Here is a 19388-nt window from a genome sequence, read left to right on the forward strand (position 1 = left end):
TTTAGATGAGAAGTCTCTGTTTTTTATTGATTTTATGAATACTTGGTACTGTATTCCACACACAAACACATAATAGCAGGCAGCACATTCCTGATGGTTCTACCCAGACTCTACAGTGATCTTACAACATTGAGCTCAGTCAGTTATCATGGTCATTGATTCTAGTGCCAGTAATTCATTTATTCAGGTAATGAGCCATTTGACACCATGTAACCAATATGTTAATATAGAGTCAGTGGAGACAGGCAGCTCTTCTAAGCGTTAACTAAACCCACTGAATAAGGCAATAATTTGTAAAAGCACCATATTTAACAATATGTTCTAGCCCTGATCAAAAAAACTTTAGCTTTGATATCTGCAACTGTCACGACGCAATAAATGCCAGTGTTTCATGTGGTCAATCAAGGCACAAATAATAAAAGTCCAGGATGTTATTATTAATGGTATTGTTTTTTTCTAATTGACATGTATTGTTGTCAGCATGTATTTATAAATATCAATATTGTTATTGATTGTTGTTGACCTGTTATAAAATTATTATTATTATAGGAACTAATAAAACAAAGGTGGCTGCGCGGTTGGAACGCGGTAATGATCCGACATTCATTTTGCACAGGTTCAGTCATCGCTGTCTACTTGAAGGATGCGCGGACTTGGCGGCCCTTCAGAGGCTGGGGGGGCCGGTAGTTGTCCACCATCGAGCAGGGATTTTCCCCTTCTCCGCTAAAGTGCAGGCCTCGGAACTTGGTCATCTAACAAGAGACAATACACAAGAAAAAAACCAGACATCGCTCGATTACCTGCGACAGAAATAAGTGTTAAAATTTCCTCCAGTCCTGTCAGTGAAACAGACCTAGGTCCAAAAGCATCACTGAAGTCAGTACCTTCTACAGCTGGGCAAGTTCGTACAGTACAGCCCCACCTTACCTTTCATACATTTTTATCATTTACACAATATGTGTAACATCCTTATTAGGAAAAACAGGCCCCTAAAATGGGGAAACTTTCCCATTGGCTCGTGCAACAATAAATCTGTAATGAATGGATACGCCATTGTTCACTGATGGGCTACTAGTATGAAGACCACAACCATTGCAGCGCAGGTGTTTTAGAGGGAGACACGGTTATGTCTGCTGCTCGTAGTCCAGCTACAGGCGGAGAAAGGCAGGGAGGAGTGACAGGGCCGCACTAACAGCTCTTATGGGAGCAACGGCGCCTTTAACAAGCTGGTGAGGTTTGGTATCATCTCCCTGAGCAGACCCAGTCAGGCTGTAACAACATAGAGCGTGTCACAGCATGTGGGCTCAATGTCTCCTCAGGACCACATCCTTGAACCATGTCATTTAGCTGAGTCAGCGCTTTGTTTCTACTCATCAATTCCTCCTTTAAATGTAGTCACATATGACAGTCATAACAGAGGTGATGGAAAGCAGAATGAGAGACCTATGGCGGGCCATTATTACACACATGTACATTCATCAACTTCAATGAATGTTCATCTACTGACAGTGATGGCTGGTTCGTAGAGCCCTGTTTATACTGGATATGACAGTCAGAGCATTGACGGATCTCCTACATGAGATGATGTTATGTTGCCCACTGTTTACAGTATAGCACAATTCTGGCGTGTTCAGTCTGTCTGAGCTGGAGCTCCTGCCTCCACTGGTCCTGACTCATGGTCTGAAGCTGGTCCTCAGTGGAACCACAACCACAGTATGGCTGGAGTAAACTCCGTCATGACAGTGACACACAGAGTTACGAGCTTTGACTTGCACTGTGTAATATTCATCATTTCCTAAAATGTCCTAAAAATCATTGTGTCCTAACTGTTTTTTTACAGGAGATTTAGTTTTGTTAAATATGTAAAACATGTGTATTACTTGTGTGGAGCTGACGCTAATTGGCTCCTTAAGGACGATCCAGGTTACACTCTCCAGCAGGGGTGGGGTGGTCAGAGAGCCCTCATACGTCCAGTAATCCAGGGAACCAGGAAGAAGAGTCTTTGGGTCAAAGTTGGTAAATGTGGTCTGCTTCCCCTGAAGAGAGAGCAAATATAAACTACGTGAGAAAGAATCCCTTTAGACAGCATGAGCACCACTCTTGTTTTTACCTTCGTCTTAATGGCATCCAGAGCATCCAGAACCTTCTGAAGTCGAGGGTTGGCTGCACCGATCTGGAGCATAACACACACATACACACAGTTTGATATGTGAAGCTGTGGCATCACAGCAGATTCTGCATCCACTGAACCAGTCTCACCTTGAGAAACACTCCGACCACAGCCAGGCCATCGGGCTGACTGGCTGCCTCACCGAAGCTCGGGTATTTGGTGTTCCAGTGCACCAGGTGGAGCTGAAACAACGACCATACACGCAGTGGTACATCATCAACATATGGAACCTGCCAGTCATCTTACAGGTGATGCAGCTGCAGAGTTCATTGTACTGTGGCATGTCAAATGCTCCAGGTGTTGTCCCTGAGATTCATAGATGATCTCCACCAATCTGCTAGTGCCAGTGTCTGTGCCTCCAGATGCTCCCTCACCTCACAGGGATACTTGACTCCATTGACAGTGTGCTCGGAGCCTTTGTCATCACTGCTTCCCCAGTGGAAATGAAACTGCTTCAGCCGGTACTTTCCAGAGACGGGGCCTCCAGTCAAGACTGATTAGAAAGAAACCAAAGCTAATAATTAAGGTAGGATTTTAATGTCGTTTTGCCTAAACAAGTGCTCAGCCAGCGCAACAGACAGTTTAGTTCCAGCTTCAGCAGCAAACCTATGGTGTTCATCTGGCATCAAGAAAATGATAAAGTACTACTCCCCACAGTACTTGTGCAGCATCAGCCCCAAAAAGAATCAGGACGAGGGAAGACGGAAAAGGGTCTGTTTGACACGGAATCAGTGCAGACCACTTAGAAAAGCAAAAACATCTGGACTGACAGTTTGTTTAGGCAGAGAACAGTACACAGCTTTTTAAACAGATTGTTCCGTTAGTTAAATATGTTTTATTATAACCCAGGTTACTTTTCTTTGGAGAATCCTGTTTTAATTGGCCTCCTCTGGTTTCGTCATGTTTATACTATAGCTGTTATTGCTGGTGGCAGCAGCAGGGTGTGGTGCTGCACATGGATGTTAACCTCCAGATAAAGAGGTTTACATCATGACACACGCTTATCTGCTGCAGCACATGCAGCATGCGAGCATGGGTGGAGGCAGACATACATTAGACACACATTTACTCATACGTACTGGACGTGTCCGAGTCATCCACAAAGTCGACCTGGAAGGAGTGTCCGTTGTTGAGAATGCCCTTGGCGTTGGACGAGTCGTACCTGAGCTTCAGATGCTTCAGGGACAAGTCAAACTTTGCCTCCTTGGGCACAATGTTGATGGGAGACTGACGAAGTCCATCAGCAATTGGAAATTCTTCTACCCATGTTTCAGGTCCTGAAAACAGATATTCCAATAACAAATGCGAGTTTAGACTTTAGCAGACGTTTACTTTGCAGCCAGTCCAGGTGCAAAGGCTCTTTCTTCATAAGCGCAATAGACGTTTAAAGCAATTAAACAGCAGCTGAGGCGTCTGTGACTGCAGCAAGTTTAGAAACAAGCAGAGTAGCAAAGTATAGCAGCCCAGCTTTCACAAAAAGAACCAAGTGTTCTGAACCTGTTACTTCTAGAGCAGCGGTCTCACCGTTAGTTGTCCCGTATCCCCATCCATGAGACATTGTTGCGTCTGTTACCAGCGAATGCGCTTTAGCAGGTGTAGAAAGTGACGATGGTGATGTGATGACTGACAGGCTGCTGCTGCTGCTGCTGCTGCATTATATACTGTAGTCTCTATCAGCCGTGGCACCGGTGGGTTTGGTTTATCACGGCAACGCAGCCATCCAAAGACGCGCTGGTGGCGCATTCACTCCTCCGCCTTTAATGCGCCAGACGGATGAAATGCGCGCACTTCATCGTGTCCATCCCGACAGTCCGCTGCTCCGAGCTGCGCCTGGAGCGTTATGCAACTGTAATGTCCTTTTAATATGAAGACAACGGTTCCTGTGAAATGTGCGTAAGAAGTGTCCATGCTGAGTCCGTTATGACAGTAAATACCCATTTAATGCAAAGAGGTGAACTTCAAACAGTCATGGGAACTAATGGCGTTAAAAAGCTACTTTAATCTGCTTTTAAACATCTGCTCACATTGAAAATATGTTTTTCACCCTTTTAGACATGATGCTTTCCATCTGAGACCAGGGACTACTCACAATACAGCTATTCATTAAACAGTGACGCAACCTGAGCTGATGCTCAGTCCGTGTTGGCCAGACATCCTGGTTGACTTGGCTGCATTAAGGCTTCATCAATAAAGCATTAAACAAGTTATTTAATTTTGTCGTCTGTGTTAGAACGTCCTCTCCCATTTTAACACCATAGCAGATTGAGTAAAACTGGATTATGCTACGATTTTGTTATCTGAAGCTGACTCAGAGCTCGCTGTCAATAGTTTGCCTCATTTTACTTATTATACTTTCAACTGATTAAACTGTGTTCACATTTATAACAGTATATTTTTTCCTACTAATTACTATAACTGTGCTAATCATTACTACTACTAGTTAAATAGGACTACTTCCAGTACCATTTATTAAACAAGGCTGATAAAGCGGAGAGGTTTTCAATCTAGTCTATAGTTTCCGGGTCCACTCTAGTTTCTGTTTATCCATGATGTAGGTACATTGATTTGGACTGAATTTATCACATTATAGATTTGATCCAATTAAATCATACCAGGTTCACAAACGTGCTGTGAGTCAGCTTTCATCTCCTGATTAACGTGTGCACATCGAAGGTCATGTGAGTCAGTTATGATGACTGCCTATTCATTATTTCAGGACTACTTCCACTGTTGTGTTCCAGCCCATCTCTTCTTTAATGAGGCTATGGAGACTGTGTTTCCCATGCGTTGGCTCTCTGGTGTGTTGAACTTGTTCCAGATCACTTCGAGGGTGGAACTAGTCCATTACCTGCACAGGTGTTCTACATGTTCTTTGGTTTGTATTCATCTTTCAATCCTCTCTTTCTCTGACTCTTCTGATACTGCAGGTGCAGGAAGTAAACTTGTTAGTTTGTAGTAAGAGCTTCATAGCTTTTAATAGTCCTACCTTTTTTGTTTTCTTCAGATTTCCACCCTTGTATGTTTTCCTGCATGTCAGTGTTTTTTTTTTACTGTAGTTCTGTATTTTCTTTTAATTTCTGTGGGTTATTTTCTGTTTATTTTATTTATTCGCTTCCTGTGTTTTTATGGTGAGTTTTCTGGTTCTTTAGTATTTGTCCCCTGCAGTTTGCAGTGATTGTTACAAGCAAAACCACTGCACAACCAAAGAACAGTAGTGATTTTTATAGTCCTTTGGTTTCATCCCAGGTTTCTACACCTGCCGCCTACAGAGCTTGTCGTCACTAGGCCTGCGTTGTTTGACAGATACATCGCCTGTACTCTGACTCTGAGTCTGTGGTGCATGGTGAAGTAAGATGGGATGTGTGCTTCACGAGCAACCCTATTACGGTAAACTCTTCTCAGACATTTGAGGTTAAATCTAAAACAACACAGATGGTGGAGCGTCCATTTAATAACAGCCGCTGTCCTCAAAAAGCATAAATCATCCAGAACCGCTCCGTTCAGTCAGGCTGGATGTGACGAGGCTGGGCCCTCAGAATGCTCCTTTATTGGAGGCTGCTGCAGAGTTAGCTATGACCCTGGTGAACTTCAGTGAAGAAATAACTTGGCTTCTTAAAAATGCACAGCATTCCTCATGTATCAGAAACAGCTGCAAGACATAGTTGCTCCACTCATGTTCCCATTGTCCCTCTGACTGTTGTTAGAGTTCATGGTGTGATTCTTCTCAGTTAGTTAGTGGAAGCTTGACTATGATGAGCAGTAATGTGTTTATCAGTGCTACTATGGGAGGTGCAGAGCTGTAACTACCCTCTGGTAAAGCTGTACAGTCACACAGCTCCACGGCACATGCTCTAAACCTTGTGCGATATATTGGCTGTTTTGGGGTGTAGATTACATCATCAGCTCCTGCAGCTCTGACCTGCAGACCTGATGAATGTGCTCTGTCACCTTTGTTGATGATGTTTTGTCCGTTGCAGGTGATAACTTGGCTGCATGTGGTCATGTATGTTCAAAGATATGTTTATTCTGTCTGTCTGTATCTGGAAGTCCCGCAGGATCTTGGGAGTGCCTCTGTGCTGTCCTTCGGCCCAGCTCTTTCAAGCCATTGGTAGGATTTGTTGAGATCAGCCACTTCAGTTATGTTCCGATGGCACTGTACATCCCGTGCAAGGGCTTGTCCTCTCATGATGGTCCCTCTTCCAGCATCTCATCCTCTGTTCTCCACTGTCATCTGTTGGTGCCTTGACCTTGATGTAGGTATATGGGAGAGGAAGGCATCACACAACAGGCATGCACAGTGGATGGTGGACTTGAGGGAAGACCACAGCAACCTCCCTGAACAGAATCCAGTGACTATCACAGTGGCAGACATCCAAGTCTCAGGTATGAAAAACTGGACAGCACCCGGCCCTGACATGATCCACGCCTACTGGCTAAAATGCTCACTGCAATCCATGAGCGCCTGGCAGCACAAATGAACCAGCTGCTAAGGGATGGGACTCACCCTGAATGGCTAACCGAAGGGCGAACGATCCTGATAATGAAGGATCCCTTAAAGGGTAGAGTCCCATCCAACTACCGGCCAATAACCTGGCTCTCCACAACATGGAAGCTCATGTCAGTCATCATCGCAGCTAAGATAAATGGGCACATGGGTCAATACATGAGCAAAGCACAGAAGGGCATAAGTAAGGATACCAGAGGAGCCAAACACCAACTCCTGGTTGACAGAACAGTCGCCCAAGACTGCAGAGTGCGACACACCAACCTGTGCACAGCCTGGATCGACTACAAGAAAGCCTATGACTCAATGCCACACACATGGATCACTGAATGCTTGGAGCTGTACAACCTCAATAGAACTCTAAGGGCCTTCATTGCAAACTCGATGAGGTTGTGGAGAACCACCCTTGAAGCCAATGAGAAACCACTTGCCTAAGTATCCATCAAATGTGGCATATACCAAGGAGATGCACTGCCCCCACTGCTGTTCTGCATAGGTCTGAACCCCCTCAGCCAAATAATAAACAAGACTGGCTACGGATACCGACTCCGGAACGGGGCCACCATAAGTCACCTCCTCTAGAGATAGATAGATAGATAGATACAGATGCTGAGACTGTACGCTAGCTGCAAGGAGGGAGGCTGAGGACTAGTGAGCGTGAGAGTCACTATCCAGGATGAAACATCAAAGATCCATAAGTACATCAAGGATAAGGCCCCAAGAGATGACGTGCTGAGTGAATGTCTCAGGCAGTGGAGAACAGAGGATGAGATGCTGGAAGAGGGACCATCATGGGAGGACAAGCCCTTACACGGGATGTACCACCAGAACATAACTGAAGTGGCTGATCTCAACAAATCCTAGCAATAGCTTGAACTGGCTGGGCTTAAGGACAGCACAGAGGCACTCTTCCTGTCTGCACAGGAGCAGGCCCTGAGCACCAGTGGCTACAACAGATCCCTGGAAAAACATCCGACATCTCAGTCCAGAAAAGTGCAGTCCTAGGAACAGCAAGGATACTGCGCAGAACCCTCAAGCTCCCTGGCCTCTGGTAGAGGACCCAAGCTTGGAAAGCCGATGAGACCACCCGTGGAGGGTGAGAGGGCAGTTTTTTTTAGTGACATGATTTGTTTGAATCAAACTATGATTATCGAGAATGTGAGAAGGTGACAACTTCCTACTTTATCTCTTTACATCTGAATGACCCCTTTGTCTTCATGGCCACCAAGAGACTTATTGTATTATGTCAGGATAAGGCAGCTACAGTCTATCCCCCTGTAGACACAGAGGCACCTCCAGAGAAGACTGGCCTCAATGTTATAAGGTCTGAGAGTGACTGGCTTTAACAGGAGTTGTCTGTTATTCCACTGTCCAAGGTTTTCCTATCAACAGAACCAGGATGTCAGATGATAGGGAACCACCACACCAAGTGATGTCAAGCTGGATTTTACAAAGTCACATAAATTCTGGTTAAAGGAGTAACCTACTGTGTAGGTGAGGAAAGAATGAGGGAGAGAGAGAGACAATGTTAGTTAAACATGGAACAATGATGGGAGGTTATTGGATAAGAGAGATAGAAGGAAACAGAGAAGCTCAGTGTATAAATTAAGTCCCACAACAGTCTATGTCTACTGCAGCTTAACTAAGAGATGGTTCCTGTGACTAACAATCATTGCCAGTGACCTGAACCATCTCTAACTATAAGCTTTATCAAAAAGGAAGGTTTTTAGCCTGATCTTAAAAGATGGAGAGTGTGTCAGCTTCTCGAATCTGAACAGGGAACTGGTTCCACAGGAGAGGAAGCTTGGTAGCTAAAAGCTCTGCCTCCCGTTCTACATTTAAAGACTCTAGGAACCACAAGTAGCCCAGCGCTCTGAGAACGAAGTGTTCTTCTGGGAGCATAAGGAACTATGAGGTCTTTAAGATAAGAAGGAGCTTTATCATTAAGTCCTTTGTAGGTAAGTAGGAGAGTTTTAAGTTATATCCTACATTTCACAGGCAGCTAGTGCAGAGAAGCTAATGTAGGAGATATGTGATCTCTTTTTCTAAGTCCTGTCAGAACTCTGGCTGCAGCATTTTGAATTAGCTATAGGCTTTTTGAGGAGCTGTTAGGACATTCTATGAGTAAGCAGTTACAGTAGTCCAGCCTAGAGGTAACAAATGCATGGATCAGTTTCTCTGCATCGCTCTAAAAGAGGATGCTTCTGATTTTAGCTAAATTTTTTCCTGCTCAATTATGACACCAAGGTTCCTCACAGTACAAACTGAAGCTAATAGTATGTGTATGGAATCTGTTCAACAAATATGATTTAAACCATCACAGTGCTGTTCCTTTAATTCTGCTGCTATGTTCTTGTCTCTGAAATCAGGTTCTTTTCCAATCACAAAGTACGGTGTCCAGTTGAAAGTATTTATGATAATTGGTAGGCAATTAGGCAACCTTTATGCAAATTTGGCAAGTTTTAGTTACTGATGGATGAACTAAGTAAAGAGTAACAATGTCAAAAATGGTTCACTGTGTTGAAACATTGGATAAACTTGCGTTGGCAACATCTGCTGTTAACTCGTCACATTACATTTGTATTATTTTTTATTTTTTTTTTTGTATTAATGTTATGAAACTGAGGCTCTAGTTGAGCACAGAAAACATTGAAGTCATCTTATTAATCTGTTTGCTTTGTGACTGTGTTTTAGAAACAACTACTAACTGTCTGACTGATGTGTTGGTGCTTTTGTAGCTGGGACACTGTATGACATTAACAGAGACTGATCCCTGGAAATCAAAGATCATTATTCAAATACAGGCTCATTCCAACTTATTGTTTGCTACACAATCATGCTCACAAACAAAGCTTAGCTTGAATCTGTGTTCTACTGTCTGTGTTCTACTGTATGTATTTAAACTCCTGCTGACTCTTCCCCTGAAACCTAATGAATCACTCTACTGCACTATTGATCTCAAACACTTTTTTAAGCGCCATTAAAGTTTGGAGGATTCTAGATTCTTACTTTGAGTTTTAGACGCTCGCTGTTCAGAACCAAAGCAACAGTCTAGGATGTCATTCAAGATTCAAGATTCAATTCAAGATTCAAAAAACTTTAATAATCCCAGAGGGAAATTATTTTGCACACTTTGATCACTGTCACAGATGGAGGTTCACACAAGAAGGTAGGGAGATTAAAAATACGAATGCTAACACATCTACGCACACTAACATCAAGTCTAATTATTATTGTCTGATTATATCTAATTACTAGCTAAATGTCACAATGATGTTTGTGGTGGTTGTGCTATTTGATTCAGAACAGGCCTTTCTTCAATTTGAGCTGAATTTAGTTACAGTCTAACATCTGTACTAACCTGTTCCTCTTTGGGGAGTTTGACCTGTGTTCAGGAGCTGGTCGCCACATGTTCCATACTGACACACCTCTGCTCCACCCCCTGAGCGTCTCCCAGCCCCACTACCTTACCACCAGCTGGTAAACGTGGATCTGTAGGACAAAGTTACTTTGTCTTAATGCAAACATATAAGATTATTTTTAAAAAATGCAACATAATCCTAATTAATCCTAAAGATGTGACTGGACATCAGGAAGTGATTATTTGTGTGTAGCAGGTATGTGTAAACCAGAGGGAGAGGGAAGAACAAAAAAATCACATAACTTTGTCTTTTTTTCAGTTTGTTTTCTTCACTGTAGTTACAGGAAACTTTGGTTAAAGATGATTTCAAGAAATTAGTTTGTATGTCTGTCCCATTGACTGACATACTTGTTTCTCAGTGCCTTGGTCTCCAGCAGAAGATACTTACTTGTTATTAAGTTACATTGTTTAAAATCTGAGTTAACTTCAACTCAAACCACTAATGGGAGAACCAAAATGACTTGATGCTTGGAAACCTTTAAATCAAATCATTAGCGACATCTGCTGGAAACAATTATAATTCCTATGGACAAAACAGATTGTGTGAACAAATAATTTACAAACATATCAGCAATAATACAGAACACAAAGAAACTCAGACTGGCCAAACAGAACCTTGACCAGCACAAAGACCAGTACAGAAAATCAAGTTTTACAGTTTGTAGTTTACTACTTTGTTTACATTAAGACTTGTAACTTTTGACTTTTCATTAAAAATCAAAAGTCTGAGTAAATTCTGACATTTTCTGGACTTTATTGTAAGAGCTGCACATAATTCCAACAACTTTAAAAGAATAATGATTTAAATGCTCAACATTTACATTGTTCACAAAAACTATTTGCACGAAAATGTGCAAATGTTTAAATTATAAGGCTCAACTATGAAGTGACCTTGGCTGCCAGGCTCTGCTTAACAGTGTCCCAACATTTATCTCACTCCACTGTGCAGAAGAGCAGAATCAATTTGTGTAACAGCCCTTCAACCAGCATCAAGCAGTGAATGCTTTGACACACAGTGGCTTCATTCCACACTTAAGGGAGAAGTAAAGGCACGTTTAGTCTGTTACATCTCAGTCTGAATCTGAATCAGAATCAGCTTTAATGGCCAAGGTTGCACAGGACAACCAAGGAATTTTATGTAGTCTGACAAAAAAAGACCAAAAAAGCAAATTCCAGGACATACTGGATGATGGCTGAAGCTCTGCTGGGCCTTTTTCATACACAGTGTCTGTGTGAGGGGACCACTTCATGTCCTGTGAGATTGTGGACCCTAGGAACCTGAATGAGTCCACAGTAGACACTGTGTAGTTGTGGATGGTGAGGGGGAGGGGGGCAGACAGTTCTTCCTAAAGTCCATGGTCATCTTCATGGCCTTGAGCGTGTTAAGCTCCAGCTGGTTCTGACTGCACCACTGCACCAGCTGCTCCACCTCCCGTCTGTAGAGACTCATCACCGTCCTGGATGAGCCCGATGACGGTCATATTGTCTGCATACTTCAGGAGTTTCTCCTGAGGTGCAGTCATTAGTGTACAAGGCGAAGAGCAGTGGGGAGCGGACACATCTCTGCGGGGTGCGGGTGCTGATGGTGCGGGTGCCAGATGTGATGCTACCCAGCCTCACCTGCTGCCTCCTGTCAGTCAGGAAGCTTCTGATCCACTAGCACGTGGGATTGGGGACAGTAAAATGGGTCAGTTTATGGTGGAGTATTCCAGGGTTGATGGTATTGAAGGCAGAGCTGTAGTCCACGAACATGATACTGGCATATGTGCCAGGGAGATCCAGGTGCTGTAGGATGTGGTGCAGTCCCAGGTTTACTGCATCATCCGCTGACCTGTTTTTCCTGTAGGCGAACTGCAGGGGGTCCAGCAGAGGGTCTGTGATGTCCTTTAACTGCCTCAGCACCAGCCTCTCAAAGGTCTTCACGATCACAGATGTCAGGGCGACAGGTCTGTAGTTGTTCAGGCTGGTGATGGTGGACTTCTTAGGGAGGGGCACGATGGTGGACTGTCTAAAGCAGTTGGTCACTGTAGACAGCTGTAGAGAATGATTGAAGAACAACCATAGTAGATCAACCATAGATTGAATGAACCATAGTATTTAAAATGTCTTCCAAGTGTTTAATATCTAGCTGATTATTTTTCACACTAACCCGATTTTTACCACTCAGTTTTACAGATGAGTACACAAATATTTTGAACTCATTACAGCTGGAAGCCAACATATTTACAAATGTAAAGAAACACATTTCCTGAAAACCAAGCCAAGCAGGCCCAACAATAAATACAGGTTCCATTTTACAGATAAACACTCCTGCTTGTTCAGAAGATGAACATGCGTGTGTCCTCACGCTGCCTAATTTCGGAAACAGATTCTGAACTTTGTCGAGGCAACTGAACTCCAGAGCTAAGACCATGGCTGTGTTTTCAGGTGTCTCCTCTGGTCTCGCACCATGTAGCTGGCCCTGGTCCTTCTGGGCATCATCTGCACTTAGGGCAGGTTACACAGTAAACATATAGTATATCCAGCAATGGGTTTACTGCCCTGGCTGTTCATGTCATAATCATGTGAATACAAACATCCTTCCATTCATTTTGTACTGCTTAGTGCAATGTGGGGTCGCGGGGGTGCTGGAGCCTATCCCAGCTACTGTAGCTGAGGGCTCTGCATGGTTGTCGTCCTAGAAGGAAGCCTCTTCTAAAGATGATGAGTAAAAAAGCTCGCAAATAATTTGCTGCAGACATGCAAACTAAGAACCAGGATTACTACAACCATGTGCTGTGGTCTGATGAGACCAAGATAAACCTATTTTCCCTATGGTTCAGATTGTGTCAAGCGTGTGTGGCGGCAACCAGGTGACAAGACAAGTGTGTCTTGCCTACCGTCAAACATAGTGGTGGGAGTGTCATGATCTGGGGCTGCATGAGTGCTGCTGGCATTGAGGAGCTACAGTTCATTGAGGGAAAAATGAATTCTAACATGTACTGTGAGATACTGAAGCAGAGCACGATCCCCTTCCTCTGGAAACCTGGGCCGCAGAGCAGTGTTCCAGCTTGATAATGACCCCAAACACACCTCCAAGATGACCACTGGCTTGCTAAAGAGGCTAAGGGTAAAGGTGATGGACTGGCCAAGCATGTCTCCAGACCTAAACCCCATAGAACACCTCTGGGGAACCCTAAAAGGAAGGTGGAGGAGCACAAGGTGTCCAATGTCCACCACCCCCGTGATGTTGTGAAGGAGGAGTGGAAGAGAATTCCAATGGAAACCTGTGAAGCTCTGGTGAACTCCATGGCCAGGAGATTTCAAGCCGTGCTGGAAAATGATGGTGGCCACACAAAATATTGACATTTCACATTTTTGCTTAGGGGTGCACTCACTTGTGTTGCCAGTGGTTCAGCAATTTTGGCTATTTTGAGGGGACAATATATTTACACTGCTATACAAACTTTACACTGGCTACTTTTCAATGTGTCAAAGAGTCATCTATGCAGTGTTGTTCTATAAAAGACATAACTAAATGTTTGCAGAGATGTGAGGGGTGTACTCACTTGTTGACATACTGTACATACAGACATAGAAATATATACACTACATAAGAAAAAATCTCAGTTGCAGTATAAAGTAGTACTATATACAGTAAATAGTAGTAATTTGAAAGTCTGAATATGGTACTTACTCCTGTGCTTAACTAGGATGTTGTGCATAGGATGACAACCATTCTGAAATATCCATCCATTACTACTGCATACCAGCTACAAATAAACTGATCAAAACATAATAAGGTTTTGATGAGCAGTAACTGAACACAGACCCTTCCTATAGTGAACTGGGTCTCTTGTTGTCAACTCACATACTTCTCCAGGTAAAGTCAGGTTTCTACTCGTCAGCCTTTGTGACCTTTGCTGTAACTTGATTTTGTTATCATTAAATAAAATACATTTCAATGTATCTGTGTCTTCCTGAATGGTACAAATAAAATTCACAGTTACATTAAAGAGCTTCAAACCTGTGGGTTGTCTTCATCGATCCACTGAGTTTTAGTTCTCCTTAACTTACAGGCACAGTACATCATGTCATCATGTTTGTCTGTCAATAAAATATATTAGTTATAAGCTCAACGTCAAAGAGTTAAACCACAGTCATGAACATCATTGGAACATCTTATTAATAGAATATCTCAGTGCAAAGCTTGAGTCAGGAGTTTAGAAAACATATCAGGTACAAGGATGCGTCATGTAAAGCAATGTTCTAAAAATAGTATGCTGAGCAAAATGTAGAATTTACCTTCCACATAAATTATTGGAACAGGTCTGTTAACGTTTTGTCGTTCTTCACTTGCACTTCTACTTCTATTCTACTTATAGTTTTTTGCTTCAAAATAAAATCAGCGACTTGTGTTTAATTAAATGGACCATGACACATAGATGATCTAGGGAAGCCGTTGCGTGAAAATGTGGAAAACATAGAAAGCGGTTAAACAGCCAGGTGTTGAAACAGAAAGGACCGGTCTGAGAGCTAGAGGAGAGAAGATGGGATGAGCAAGGTCTCACGTTCTATTTTGCGTCTGTGCCAAACGAGCGCTACGTCAAACGGACATGGGTTAGCGACCGTTTTGGATGAATCCGCCATGGAATAACCGTCGTCTGGATCAATCCCGAGACGCTTGTGTGCTTTTATTTTTAGGGGCACGTTTGACCTTCCGGTTTCGTTCTGCGTACGCGTGGCTAGCTTTGTGCAGGAGACGGACCGCAGGCTTGCGCCACTTGATGCCCCCACATTCAAACGTAGGCACACACACATTCCAGCAGTGAGTGTCTGTGGTCGTCACCTCGCCACCAGAGACATACACTACGTGCTTTTGGATTTAACGCGCGACCCCTTCGACCAGCGATGCTGGGGCTGCTACAGGTAAGCGCAGCCTCAACGCGCGTACTTGTTGTTTGGGCTCGGAAGGCGAGAAAGACGCAGGATTCCGAATTCAACAGCTTATTACTGCGACCGCTGGCTCAGCTGGAGAGGGAGGATGCCCGCGTCAAGCAGCGCTCTTATGAGGTGACAGCCGTCTTTGCGTTGCTCGGTTACAGCGGCGCTAATGGGAGCTTCAGCCACCGCTCTTCTCGTGGACGTGTCGCGCGTGGGGAACATTTCTGCCGCTGTCGCATTCCACGTTCCTTGTTGCAGTTAAACGTGGCCTTTGCCCAGTGTAACGTCGCTTAGAACACGACGGGATGCGCGTGAACCCCGCAACAGCGGCACACGACGCGCGATGAATTTGAATACAATCTAAAGTTTGCGCGTTGATTGACGCTGTGACAGTTCGCTACCGCCCCGCCCGCTGTCAGCAGGCGTCTGTGAGGGGGGCGTAGAGACAGCGTGGGTTACGTGAGGCTCTTAAATGCCCCCGTGTCATTGAAGTGTCACCAGTAACGGTGGGAAACGTGACGTGACTTTCGGACCGTGTCCCTGAGCATCGTGTACCAGCTCCCGTGGAACGGGCGCACCAGACGGCGCCGGCACAGCTGGATGGTTGCTATGGAGTGAGGACAGAGGGGCGCAACATTGTTCTGTGGCCGATCATTATCATGGCTCCAATAAAAATGTATGAGTCAACAAATGGTGCGCGATACAGTCATCGTCGGCGGGGACGTCTTCCGCTCCAGCAAGAAGTTGTGAGCTCAGAGGATCCAGCGTCAGTTGTCGCCTCGAGCTGAGAATGGGAGGACGAGCTCACCCCGCATGCTGCTAATTCAAGAAGACCAACTGGTGATGCAGTGGAGGCAGGCTAATGGTTTCATTCCGTCTTCCATTTAGCCCAATACAACATATTACTGTACTGTATTGCCATTTATTTCTTCTTATAGTGAAACGAGGGAGTATCTGGCATTTTACACACTATGTTTACACACTATGATCACATGATAATGAAAGAACATATAAAGAACATAGTAATTATACCAGAAACAAAACATTTCTTTTAAAAAGAAGGGATGTTGGTTTATTTCCATTATACTGTTTGTTGAGCCAACATCAGGGGCGTTCTGTACAGGCAGGAAGGGAGGTTTGGGCAGTTGTCCACTGAAATCAGATTTAAAGTGAGCAAGAAATCTAAAGAATTAAAACAACTGTATTTATTTAGCCACCAAATTTGGAGTATGCCTGCACTACCCTGTGTTGTCACTGACTAGATCTGACAGAACCAACTCCTTATGACATAGTCTTTATTTCTACCAATTAGAATGTAATGCTGCATTAACACAGCCCAAAAATCCAGAAAGTTCAGAGTTGGAGATGAATGTGGCTCAGCATACGAGTTCATCACCCCAGAAGAGATCATCACTTCTTATCATGAAAACAGAAATTAGAGACCATTGTGTTTTGTGACCTGATGTAAACCATAGAATTTGGCAAAGCACATTCTTCTAGTGCGGCTTAATGTTGGATGAATAAATGATGAAAGTCTGGTTGTGACAGCAGTGGCCTGTTGGGCTGCAGCACAGCGGCTCATACGGTGCGACACACTATCTATAAGATAAGATGCACAGCGGCGCAGTGGTAGTAGTGGTTAGTAGTGGCTAGTATTAGTGGTAGTTGTAGTCTGCTGGTTAGTAGTGTAGTGGTTGGTAGTAGTAATGTAGCTGGTAGTAATGTAGTAGTTAGTAGAGGTTAGTAGAGGTGTAGTGGCTGGTAGTAGTGCAGTGGTTGGTAGTGTAGTAGTTAATAGTGTAGCAGAGGTTGGGTCATCCAAGGTGAGAAAACTAACATATACATGTGTTTGACTTGCGACAGAACCATTCACACAATGTCTAACTTTCACACTATCTAAACAGCAGTAATTTGTTTGTTACAGAGATAGCATTACACAGAAAACTCTTCATCTATAATTATGCTGTTCACGCCAGTGGAAGCGTTGCGGTCTCTGTTTTTCTATGAGCTTCTTCTGGACTGGGACGTACAGTAGCGGACCTATCAGCAACACACGTGGTATATGGCATATTTGGTATGTGGTATATTTGTCTCTCCTCACACTCATTATCAGATTATATGTTGGTAGTGGATTAAGAGGTAGAGCTGTTGGCCACCAACCATAGCGTCAGTAGGTTGATTCCTGGCTTCCCAGAGTCATGTGCCGAGGTATCCTTGAGCAAGACACTGACCCCACTGAAACTTAAGTGTCTGTCACTTGTGTGTGAATGTGTGAGCGAATGGGTGAATGTGAATGCAGTGATAAAGGACTTTGAGTACCACTAGGTAGAAAAGTGCGATACAAGTGCAGGACCATTTATCATATGTCCCTTTATATTTAACAGCAAAATGAAAAATTTATCGCCACTGTTTCCTACATGACTAACAAAACATGACTTACTGTATAGACACAATAATTATCCTGACTACCACGTCACACTTTTTTGCCTTTGTATCCTCTCTGATTTGTGTATCCTCTCTGATTTAAATCTTTTGTTGTTTTTTGAAATATTACGGTTGCATCATGTGTGACATTCAGCCTCCACGCCGCTAGAGGCGCTCTTGGGACTTTTTGGTGTGGGTCTGAGTTTTAATTTCCTGTGTAATTAGTTGACCCACCTGTTTTGGTTTGTATATAAGGGATGTCTTTTGTTTCACACATTGCTGGTGTGTACACGCTCGGTGTAGCTGGATGCTGCCCCATTGTTACGCTTGAGGAGAGTTGTGATGCAAAGGAGTTTTGGTTTTGCTTATGTCCTGTCTCACCACGTACGTTTTTGAGTGTCTTATGTTTCATGTTAAGGTTTTGCCCGTGTTACGGAGCGTGTTTTGTTTGTGCCTGTTAGACAGTGCTGTACTTAGTTCTTAGTTGTCCTCAGTTTATGTCTTGTGTTCATGTGTAGGTTTCTGCCCGTAGTGTACGGAGCATTTAGTTTAGATAGTGAGTTAGGTTGTTAATCGTTTTCCTGCATTGCAGTGATATTTAGTTCTTCCTTTGTGTTGAACTGAGTCCTGCTGTGCAGTGAGTTTTTGTTGTATTTAAATAAACCGTTTATGTTAACTGTTAAGACACTGTGTTTGGGTCGTGCATTTGGGGTCTCCCCCCTCTCCTGTGTTTCCCTGCGACCTGGTCTGCCGGTTGCGGCCAGGTGTCTGTGTGAGGGATTACACAGAGAGCTGTGTGCTGGAAGCACGTCGGCCGTGGTGCCTGAAGCCTCCGCTCAGGGTGAGCGCGTTCTCCTCCCGGCTGCGTGAGAGCCGTAGTTCTCCCCGCTTGGAGCGGGTGCTGTCACCATCTCTCTCCACCGCATCTCCTCTCCTGCCCCAGGGTTCCGTCAAAGCCACGCCGGTTCGGAACCGACGGGAGGAGTTAGTAGGTTCCCTGTCAAACCCCGCCGGTTCGGAACCGACGGGGCGAGTTCGTAACATCATGGAGAGAACTGATCTATTGAATATCTAATCTATTGTGGCATTTCTGCATTCACAGAACAAATAATTGCTAGTTAGCAATGTATTAAGCTAAAATACATACAACAAATACAAATTTTTGAGTTGATTAAAAAAAACAGTTCATCTATAGTTTCTTTCACCAAATGCATTTCCTTAACTATGATATAAAGGTTAACTTATATATGAACTGTTTAATTGCTTACTATCATTTTAAAGTACCAGTAGCCAGTGCTAAAGCACATTTTACTGTACCTTAAATCTTTATTTACTAATCTGACATAACACCACCAACCTTAAGTGAGAAAAAAATTGAAGCACTAGGGCGATAGTGAACGTTGGGTTCCATTCTGGTCATGTGACACGTACAGGGACAGTGGAGACTGGTAGAGGACGCTCAGCTTGGCTTTTAATTGTGCCTTGAGCTGTTAGGCAATGCACTGATGCCTCTAAAGAAACACAACGTGAAACTTTGGAACTGTCAGTGTCAGGAGTAGTTAATTGCTTGTGTGGAGCAACTTTGACTTACAAAGGGTGATTCATTTTCTCCTCATAAAGCACCAGTTTGGTTGGCTCATGATGCGTTCCAGTCTGACAGTGTGTTCAGGTGCAGTTGTGCTATAGCACAGTCTCTCAGAATACACGAGAATTTGAAAAGTGGTAACTATTGGTATTTTTTTCAAACTGTGCTGATTTCGCGAACGTAGGCGCAAGATACAACCAGAACTGTGGCAAAATGGAACTGAGGCGACCTCACTTTGATTTGTGTATGCCTATCTGACCCAACTTAACTAGTACTGGAGCTCTGCACATACAAGTCTTACACATAAAGAAGAGCATCTTTTAGTAGAATATAGAGCTCTGCCTGCTGTAGAATTTATCCT

At 43.8% G+C, this 19388-nt stretch overlaps 2 protein-coding genes and 1 long non-coding RNA gene across 10 annotated transcripts in view; 2 read left to right on the forward strand and 1 right to left on the reverse strand.

Moving 5' to 3' along the window:
• cahz (carbonic anhydrase) lies at positions 1-3871 on the reverse strand. Its single transcript, XM_029131062.3, has 7 exons — positions 3695-3871; positions 3250-3447; positions 2545-2663; positions 2260-2352; positions 2111-2173; positions 1881-2036; positions 1-752 (listed from the first exon to the last, which is right to left on the reverse strand). The coding sequence occupies exons 1-7, from the start codon at positions 3726-3728 to the stop codon at positions 633-635; spliced, it is 783 nt and encodes a 260-aa protein (XP_028986895.1). The 5' UTR covers positions 3729-3871; the 3' UTR covers positions 1-632.
• Positions 3872-3925: 54 nt separating this feature from the next.
• Positions 3926-9674, forward strand: LOC129603246 (uncharacterized). 2 transcript variants are annotated; one of them, XR_008692986.1, is made up of 2 exons: positions 3926-4059; positions 4223-9674. It is a non-coding gene; the product is annotated as an uncharacterized LOC129603246 (long non-coding RNA). The 2 variants fall into 2 exon arrangements; XR_008692985.1 differs by having other exon boundaries at positions 3984-4121.
• Positions 9675-14506: 4832 nt separating this feature from the next.
• Positions 14507-19388, forward strand: part of LOC114844028 (disks large-associated protein 1-like) — a 64970-nt gene continuing 60088 nt past the window's right edge. For 2 of the 7 annotated variants that reach the window (XM_029131031.3, XM_029131028.3), the window contains exon 1: positions 14514-15003. The gene's annotated coding sequence lies outside the window, so the exon portion shown is untranslated. The other 5 variants (XM_029131036.3, XM_029131030.3, XM_029131035.3 and 2 more) reach the window with 5 other exon arrangements.

The sequence above is a fragment of the Betta splendens genome, chromosome 17 (assembly GCF_900634795.4).
Source record: "Betta splendens chromosome 17, fBetSpl5.4, whole genome shotgun sequence".
NCBI lineage: Eukaryota > Metazoa > Chordata > Actinopteri > Anabantiformes > Osphronemidae > Betta > Betta splendens.

What these genes read in the sequence shown, in the direction of transcription:
- cahz (XM_029131062.3), bottom strand. Translation starts at nt 3,728, where the DNA reads ATGTCTCATGGATGGGGATACGGGACAACTAACG. An exon ending in GGGATACGGGACAACTAACG is followed by an intron (nt 3,448 to 3,694) that starts GTGAGACCGCTG and finishes ATCTGTTTTCAG; the next exon opens with GACCTGAAACATGGGTAGAA. An exon ending in GAGTCAAGTATCCCTGTGAG is followed by an intron (nt 2,353 to 2,544) that starts GTGAGGGAGCAT and finishes TCGTTGTTTCAG; the next exon opens with CTCCACCTGGTGCACTGGAA.